Source organism: Cibotium barometz, chromosome 30 (genome assembly GCF_041138505.1).
Source record: "Cibotium barometz isolate CiBa-2024 chromosome 30, ASM4113850v1, whole genome shotgun sequence".
NCBI lineage: Eukaryota > Viridiplantae > Streptophyta > Polypodiopsida > Cyatheales > Cibotiaceae > Cibotium > Cibotium barometz.
In genome coordinates, this window is record NC_141075.1 from 32,016,498 (window position 1) to 32,026,188 (window position 9,691).

Consider the following 9,691-nt stretch of genomic DNA (forward strand, 5'->3'; position numbering starts at 1 on the left):
AATGGGTTAAATCTTTAAAAAACATGATTCAATATGAAAAATTTTGACAATAAATATCTATATCTACAATTGGATAAGTTTAAAAGCTATTTCTTATGCCTTTTTTCAACGACATTACTTAAGTCTATCCTACTATGTATCTAGCGATGATCTTCTCTACAGACCCATGAACTCCTTGTCCTTCATACTTTTGTTGATTAAGTGCATGGAGAGGAGTCTCTTACATGGGCATGATCTCCTTTACATATGCTCACATTCATGTGTCTTAAATCTGCTAGTCTCTCTCCATGCCACCCACACATGTAACTCCTAATATTCAGTTGTGCTTGTTTTCTAGCCATCATGGAATATCAATGTTCCTTTCTTGGAATGTAAAAAATACATAATTTAATAATATATCCATATTTCTTGGATAAACATGCTGGTGGGATCATATGATTTTTTCTTAAAAAGTTAGTAATTTCTCCTCTTTTGTAATACCTTAGCCTGAGAGCTCGTGGGTTTTAGCTCAAAAAATGGTAGGTCCCTCACAAAGATCCATAAGCTTGTGGCCTCATTGGTGGAAAAGTGTTTGGTGCATATGGATGCAACATAGGTCCACCTTAAGCTTCTTTGCCTTTATCCGCATCTTGCCTCAAGCTTGTGATCCCTTCATGTAGCTCCTTACTCATAGAGTGAAACTTGTCACCATGAACCGAGATCTTTGGTCCATCCTTTCAATCATAGTTTGCATGAGATACATCATGTTGTTCATGTTAATGTCACCATCTTCTTTAGGTATTTGTGGAACATTTGCCTCTTGATGCACCCATTCATTGATATTACCACTAATTTCTTCTTGCATAGCTCCTTGAGCATCCTAATTTGCTACTTATCTTGCTTCCGATGTGCTCGCTTCATACTCAAGAGCTTCCTTGTAGTTCCCTTTATTGAGTTTGGGCTTCAGCATGATCTCAATTGCTCAAAAGACTTTTGAAAGGGTTCCCAAGCTCCAAATTTAATGGTCTTTGGCTCTATGGATAGCTAATGATGTGTACTAATACAATATGTAAAAACAAAAAGTTTCTGGATGAGGCAAATACTCTCTGTTTTAGGGTTTATGAAGTACTACTGAAAATGGCAAGTTAACTATAGGATGACCAAAACTCAACCTGTTTTAATGATCTATAGCTTGTTGGAACTATCTTAGCATGTACTTTCATTCACCCAAAGAAGTCAACTTTGTTTTGACTTCTGTCAAAAAGTCAACTATGTCACTTTGACCTAGCAAATGAAATCAGAATCAGAGAGTTAAGGGCTTGATTGGAAGGTCTAATGAAGTACTAACAATATATGTAAAGACTCATGTGACAAAATCTAGGGTTTATGACTGAATTAGGGTTAGGTGATTTTTAAAAAACCTAATTTCACCCCCCAAACGATGTCAGAATCAAGATCTTTAAAGCTTGATGCGAAGTACTTATGGAGTATTGTTGCAAGAGGGTGCAAAGACCTAGGCAAAACCTAAAAACCTCTATGACTAAATTTAGGGTTTAGGTTGTAGGTATGCAGGGAAAATTTGCTTACGTTACATTTTGTCTTTATGCTTATTAATCATAAAATGTTATTTATTGGTGTATTTAATTAATCAATCACTTAGCAACACCGAGTACTACAGTAAATGCATGGTTACATTGCATGTTGTTTTTATGCTTATTAATTAGAAAAGGTTATTAACAATGCAATTAATCAACACAACGTTTAATCAATGAACATGCTAATCGAATGTGCGCCCACAGCAATAATATTGCTTCTTAAAGAATGAGAGGTATATACAAACCAGAGGATCAAGCTCTCTACTTGATCGCATGCAAATTACGAACTGTGGAAGGGCCTTCGGGAGAAGTGAGAACGCAGATCGGCACAAAACCACCTTGTTGTTTGGGCACAGTGGATGTCGATGGGCACTACGAAAGTGGTGCTGGTCATGGCCGATTGGAGGTCGATAGACCACCTTCATCACACATTTCTATTGAAACTCAATCCAAAATGTGATCACAAATGATGCCCAATCATAGGTAATATGCAAATATCAACAATTGTAATATTTCCCCCCCTTTGCTCATGTCATTGGCTTGCTCCAAATACAATTGCAAATAAGATGATTATCAATGCCACTTTGCTTGTGCCATTACTTTTCTCCAAATGAAATTTCCCACAAGATGATTATCGATGTAGCACTTTGAAGCTTGCCGATCTCCCAGCCAAGATTATTATGATGATTATCAAAAGTTTCCCATGACATTGGCCCATATTCACTTATATACTAGGCCACCCTTTCACACTACACTTATTAATGTCCATGGGCATGCCCAACCCTAGTCCTAGCCCTTGGCCCCTTTCACATCCCCTTCATCCCTTGGCCTTGGGCCCAAATTGACTTGAGTCTCCTTTTACTTTGCTACATCCATAAAGAAAAAGGGGTCATTTTATCCATAAAAAATTCATAAGGGATTTTTTAAATACCCATTGAATGCATGTGATACATAGGGTTTCTTAGTAGTGCACCCCCCCCGAGAACAAACAGTGGAGGCCCCAAGGATACACCAATGTGCACCTTACGTATTAATATTTATACTGGCATCACCCATGATATTAATGTAATTTGGCATGATGTAAAAATAATCTAGACATCCCCAAATTATTTAAGAGGGCTTAAAATACATTCTCATAATATACACTCTATGTTTCCTATTTGTTGGATTAAAATTTTAATTTGTTCCTCACTTCTATTAATTATGGTTTCTTCTTTTGATGTGCATGCACCTTCTCATAGAATTATATCCAATGACAAAAAATCAAAATAATGATCTTTCTAAAAACATGTGACATTTTGATTGTAAAGTATAGTGTATAATAATTATAAGATACGTGAAAGGATCTTGAAAAAAAAAATTCATGTTTGCATTTCTTTTGACTATGTACATACAATCATTAATTCCAAAGGGAAATGTTGACGCATTGAGATGTGCTCATCTATAGTTGTTTTGCATTTTTTGTATAAAACTTATTGTTTAAAATCATGTAAATGAATCTTAAATTTATCAATGTGTATATTATTCAAAAAATATCATGCTTATAAGAGTACTGAATACCAATTACACCTATGAATATCACTATCAATGTGAAACACATATGAATATCACTATCAATGTGTAACATATATGAATATCACTATTAATGTGTAAATTATCAATTACACCTATGAATATCACTATTAGTGTCAACTATCAATTACACCTATGAATACCACTATCAATGTGTAAATTATTTAAAAAATTCATGCTTATAATAGTACTTAAAACCAATTACACCTATGAATATCATTATTATATACTTTAAAATTATTATAATTTAATTTAATTACTTCATCCCATATCCATCTAATCATGTCCACATTCATAATAGTTTATGTTTTAATGATTTCTTAAAAACATAGGGTCTTGTAGGTGTTCCATAATGACAAAAATGATGGACCAAAATGTACATCATTATATGAAAACCCCATATAGTATATACATATTTATATTAAGTAAAACTCTTCTTCAGATTTAAGGTCAATAAAAGGTACCCCATGGGTTTAAATTTTGAAGTGTTTTTTAATCAAATCCCCCCTTGTGTATGTATATTTTGTGTTACTACATGAAAGGAAAAAACCCCTTTTATTATCGAGCTCTCATGCTATCTTACATAATCTTAAAGTGCAATTCAAAATTAAATCCTATTGGTGAAATAACATCCTCATTATGTTTTTTTGGAAGAGTTTCGCCATCCTTTTTATGTTGGTTGTTGTTTTTTATATGATAGCCAATTATGAAATCACACAATTTGGATAGTATACATGCTTGTAAAACATGATTGAAGCCTATAGCTAGTCTTGGCACCATATTAATGTGCTAATAATCACCTTTTTCAAGGACTTTGTGTCACATGGTGGTGTAATACTCACAAAAAAACATTTTTCTCATTCAATCAATATATAACTTTAAAGGTTCTAGGTATTTTTGTAATTGTGAGTTAAACTATAACTAAAATATTTAAATTCTTAATTTTCTCAAGAATATTCCTCATATTATTGGCTCACTAAAGCTTTGAGAAAAGTAGGAAATAGACTGATTAATGGTGATTCTTCTCAATCATTGATGGAATATTTTGGGTGCTTGAGTTAGTTTTCCAAAGTGGAGGGGGGTCAAATGCTGCAAGGGAGTTACTGTCAAATCATGTTCAAGCTATCATTTCTCTTGTTCAACTTATCATCTATAGTAGTGACTAATTAAGGTTGGAAAGGATTTAAAGTAAGTATATGACATTATTGTTTATAAAAACAACCTTAGATATGAAGTAAGATAGACCCACACTGGAGTAGGAAGAATTTTTTAAGAAACTAAAAAACATTATTTTTCATGTGAAGATGAAAATGATTTAACTCCATCATGCATTAGCATGATTTTTATAAACATTGGGTGGAAACGGGAGTACAAGAAATGCCTCTTATAGCATGTGGCTCATTTGAATGGTTACATTTCTCCTAGAATTGTTCTTTTCAAAGAATGAGTCTATGTGTGTTTATGCAAGAAATACCTCTTATAGCATATGGCTCATTTGAACGGTTACATTTCTCCTAGAATTGTTCTTTTTAAAGAATGAGTCTATGTGTGTTTGTAGGGTCCTTTATCATTTGAACAAAATAACTCAATGAAAAGAAATTGTTGAGTGGAGCTAGATTTAAGTGCATCTATTATTTGTTTCAAAGTAAGACACTCATGGTGGAGGTTGTTAACTCAAGGCCACCCTATAAAAATTTGGGGGAAACCCAACCTCCTCTCATGAGTCCTTAGTGCACCTTGTGAGGGAGGGAAACCCAACCTCCTCTCCTGAGTCCTTAGTGCACCTTGTGTGGGGAAAAAATCACAAACAATACTACTTCCATCATTGAAGCTTCTTGTTGAAGCTTTACTTTAAGAGAGATCTTACATCAACAAGTCAAAGTTTGTTAAAACTAAGAATGGCCTCATGAAACAACAAGGTCTGTCATGCCACTATTCTGTTAGGTATAAAATAAAGAATTTTGTAGAATTATATGCACCTTTTGCTTCTCTCAGGTCATTATTTTGACAAGTAAGAACACTTGCACATTACTAAGACTACTACATTACATGACCTTGCAACCTTCAAAATTCATTCTCTTGTGAACATCTTAATAGGGCATGACTATAGATTCACTTGACAGTTGCAATATGAAAACTCTCATGGTGTTACCTTACATATTTTTAAGTTTCACTCCCCACCACAAACTCTCATGGTGTTACCTTACATATTTTTAAGTTTCACTCCCCATCGCAAACTCTCAACACCTTCCTTGAAAGATAATCTTCAAGATGCTCCAATTGAAGCTAGATATGTGAGTAGAGCAATTGGCATGTTCAACTTAATTGTATCTTATACTATCATAAACATATACTTCAAGGGCCACATTCTCCTAAAAGAAGTGGTATTTAAGATGAAAAATGAATGAAGTTGGCTTTGAGAAATTAATTTGTTGCAGTTCAAATGATAAGATCCTAAAACTTTATGGTATATAAGAAATGTAACATGCAAAAATATTCACAACAAGATTAAACATGGGATCTACCCACCGAAGCAATGACGTTGAACTTCTTTCTACCATTGTAAGAGACTACCCTACACCTACCCTTCAAGGTATTTAAGTTCATAATGGTACATAACATGCCTCTAGTAATTCATAATGGGTTTCATAATCATGCAAGCAAGTTGGCACATAAGGATAAATGGAAAACCCACTTGTCCACTATTTTATAGAATGTCAAATTCTCATGTAGTTCAAGTGTAATAGCTCAGAGTCTCGTGTAGTGTAATAGTTCAAATTCTCGTGTAGTTAAAGTGTAATAGCTCAACATGAGAGAAACACTCAACGGATCAAAAGTATTTTTGTACACACGTCAATTATTGAGCTTTTTTTTCCATGTATTACAAAAGACTTGGCAAAGCATTGCTTCCTTGTTAGCTAGCTCATGTAATGAGCAAATGCCTTAGTGCACCTTAGCATAAATACTGTCAAAAAGGGATTTCTTTTGAAGGTGATATCATAGTATCTAGGCTTTGCATAATTTATAGAGAATGAAGGGCTTTACATTTCTCAATACTGGATGGCATGGTTTGTTTGAAAGAAACTTCTTAGATGTAATTGCATAGTATCTAGGCTTTGCATAATTTATAGAGAATGAAGGGCTTTACATTTCTCAATACTGGATGGCATGGTTTGTTTGAAAGAAACTTCTTAGATGTAATTGCCATGCCATCATATGTTATATGTTTACACTTCTTGGTATTGGATGGCATGGTTTGTTTGAAAGAATTACCATGCCATCATATGTTATATTTTATAGTATGTGCACCCTTTCCATAGTTTTTGGTATTGTAATTACCATGCCACCGTATATTATATGTATACTATGTGCATCCTTGCCATAAAGTAAATTCCCTTATGTTTCTTCATTTGTGCATTGAAGGATTGATAATTCTAAACTCCCATAAACTTCAAGGTAGGCATCATTCACATACTATCTTGGGGTGTCATTGATGAATGTCTCATTTTAGATAAGAATATTGGAGGTGAAAGGCCTCTAGATTCTTTGGGTGCATGAACTTATTTAGTCCATAGTTGGTTGTGAAATTTTATTGTTGGCCTTGTTAGTGAGGTGGGGTTCTCTCTAGCATGGGACAACCTTGTCTTGCAAGAGTTAAAATGCATAAAATTGCAACATTTCTTGGCCTTTAATAAATGGGAAATGCACAAAACTGTAGGATTTTTATGGTTTAGTTCTCAACTGATTGACGGTTGGGCACAATAGACCCGCGACCAGGCCTTAAATTTGACGCCCGTTTGGGCGTCCAAGGCCATTTGAAGCGTCATATGAAGCCTCAAAACGAGTAGCTAGGCTTCACAAGGAAGCCCAATTATATGTATAAGGCTTCAAAGGACACCCATATAAATGACGTAGGCTTCACAGGGTTACGGGCCGCGACGCCCTTCTCGATTCTAGCCCCACCCCTCCCCCCATGCGCTCCTCGTTCCCATACTAAGGTGTGAAAGAATGTGTGTTTCTCCGTCGCAAAAAAAAAGGACGAAAAACAATGGATTCCTTTTGGTTGCCAACCGGAGAGGCTCATGTGAACAAGCCGTGCGGATAGGCATACACCAATGGAGAGGCCACAATGTGAGAGGACTTGGTTGGTGCTAGCCTCCCGCGTGAACGGGTTGTGAAATGCACTAGTCTAGCATGACATGGGCATATCAGCGTCTTTTCAACAATCATGGAAAGGAGTTCTTAACGTTAAAAAATAAATAAATATTTTTTTTGCTCTTGCAATCGGCACTTTCACTTCTCTTCTGCATGCATAATTTGGGGAACCAGTCTAAGCTTTCTCCTGAGGGCGAGCTCAGTTGCCTCTGTTTTCTGTGCAATTAGGCTGCGATCAATGGCTTCTTGCAATCCGCCCACCAGTCTTAACCTGGCCATGGAGCTTTCCATGGCTAGTTCTAGGATTAACACAGCAGAGGGTTCCAGTCGTCCTGTACAATTGGAGCTTTTACCTTTGCGCCCATGTTCTCAGAAGGCCCAGCCCAGCAGTTTCAGTCTTCGGGGGAGTATGAATGGCTATGGCCCTCAAAGCTTGCGTGGGATCGATGTGAACCAGATGCCTTCCAGTTCAGAGAGTGAAGATGACGCCCAAGAGCCCCCTACCCTGCAGCTTTCTGGCCTTCCGGGCCTTAAGCGTGAGCGCGAGAAGGCAGCAGAAGCAGATCATGAGAGAACTTTTCATGAGGCTACATCGCGGGCCAGCGATGAGGAAGAAGGAGGCTGTGCCAGAAAGAAGCTTCGGCTCTCCAAAGAGCAATCTGCCCTCCTTGAAGAGAGCTTCAAGGAGCACATCACCCTCAATCCGGTAGGTCTCCTGCTCGATCGTGGGTTAATTAAGGGATCAAGCTTGATCTCGGCCTTAATCAAGTGTGTGGCTTAATCTTTTGCCTTAATCTTGCGCTTATGTAAAAGCCCAAAGGAATGGTGGCTTGTGCTCCCGCAGGCTCAATTTTGTTCTTAAGTAATCCCAATCAGGAAGGCTGTCTTAATCTTGTGCTTAAGCAAATTATATGAGAAGCAGATCATCTTAACATTGTGCTTAAGCAAATCATCTCTGTCTAGCGAGTTGTTTTAACCGTGTGCTTAAAGCCAATCGTCTGGCAAGCAGGTTATCTTAACCTTGTGCCGAATCAACTGATATATAGTCTGTGATTTCACAGAAACAGAAAAATGCGCTCGCCAAACAGCTCAATCTACGGCCTCGGCAAGTTGAAGTGTGGTTTCAAAACAGGAGAGCAAGGTATAGATGGAGACCTTATATGCATTATTAGTTTTTCCTGACTTCTGTTGTAACCCACATAGGTGGCTCCATCCAGGAAAACAGAAAAAAGAGGCTTGAAGTAAGAGGGAAGCTCTATTGGCCCTAATTGGATGTGGACACTCTGTGTGTGCAGGACCAAGCTTAAGCAGACAGAGGTGGACTTTGAGGTGCTCAAGAGGTGCTGCGAGTTGTTGACTGAGGAGAATAGGCGGTTGCAGAAGGAGGTGGCTGAGCTGAGAGGGTTGAAGGTGGGCACCCCCTGGGTCATCTCCCATGATTTCTACATGCCCTTGCCCGCAGCCACTCTCACCATGTGCCCCTCGTGCGAGCGCCTAGCCCCTCATGCCAACACTGTCGCCACCACAGCATCCTCAACCACCACAGCTGCCAGCAGCCTCCCCTTACTCAATCCCCACCACTTCCCCCTCACCTTCCCCTCACAACAAAAGTCCTCAGCTGCATGCTAGGTCTAAAATTTTGGCCCCTTAAATGTGGCCCCAACGACATTGAGATTAGTCCCAACAGCAAGAAGAAATTTTACCACTGTAATAGAGAAATCCCCTTCTCCTCCGTGAAGGAGGTTGATGGCTTTCCTTGTAGTAGCTAGCCTTCTTTTGTAAAGAATACATAGCCTCACATACTGTTGACTAGGGTAATGAATGCCTGCCTATTAAGTATAGACAGTGCCTTAATGTGTAAACTGAAACTCAAGGACATGGTGAGGCTTATTCTGTGCAAGCAAACCTTGTAATTGCCAGTGTGTGTGTGAAATTGTAAATCATCAAATTTTCCAGCAATATCTAGATTCCTTTTAATCTTTATGAGGCCCAAAACACGGTGCATGGCAACAAAGCATCAACCTCCTGGGATCTCATCATATTATAAGAATCATTAACAGAAAGAAACAAATATAACTCTTCACCACCCCTTCATAGAAGAAGAGCTTGTTCTCCAAATTTACACATCCACAAATGGCAAAGCCTGGAATTGATTACCCAACTCGCCACAATAATCGAAGTGCAGGCATCCACGCTGCAGCTTTGATCTTCTCAAGTTCTTTTTATCCTCTGTGTCAGAGCTACATCAATGTGAGTTCCTTTGAATGTGCTATTTAGATTGTGGTATACTTCTTTATTTATCTTCAAATTGTAACATCAATTGAGATTGAGATGAAGATGTGAGATAGGTGATGGTGATTTTCTTTAATTCTAAAGACAAATGCTTGTTG

General features: G+C 37.6%; 1 protein-coding gene across 1 annotated transcript; it reads left to right on the plus strand.

Annotated features, from left to right (window-relative positions):
* The first annotated feature begins 7,422 nt into the window (after positions 1-7,422).
* LOC147621390 (homeobox-leucine zipper protein HAT4-like) lies at positions 7,423-9,280 on the plus strand. Its single transcript, XM_086824553.1, has 3 exons — positions 7,423-8,007; positions 8,363-8,442; positions 8,597-9,280. The coding sequence occupies exons 1-3, from the start codon at positions 7,540-7,542 to the stop codon at positions 8,928-8,930; spliced, it is 882 nt and encodes a 293-aa protein (XP_086680679.1). The 5' UTR covers positions 7,423-7,539; the 3' UTR covers positions 8,931-9,280.
* Positions 9,281-9,691: the final 411 nt, after the last annotated feature.

Bases quoted from the DNA above. Each gene is read 5' to 3' on its own strand.
- LOC147621390 (XM_086824553.1), top strand. From the start codon at position 7,540: ATGGCTTCTTGCAATCCGCCCACCAGTCTTAACCTGGCCATGGAGCTT. The intron at 8,008-8,362 runs GTAGGTCTCCTG...GTGATTTCACAG, and splicing joins AGCACATCACCCTCAATCCG to AAACAGAAAAATGCGCTCGC. The intron at 8,443-8,596 runs GTATAGATGGAG...CTGTGTGTGCAG, and splicing joins TTTCAAAACAGGAGAGCAAG to GACCAAGCTTAAGCAGACAG.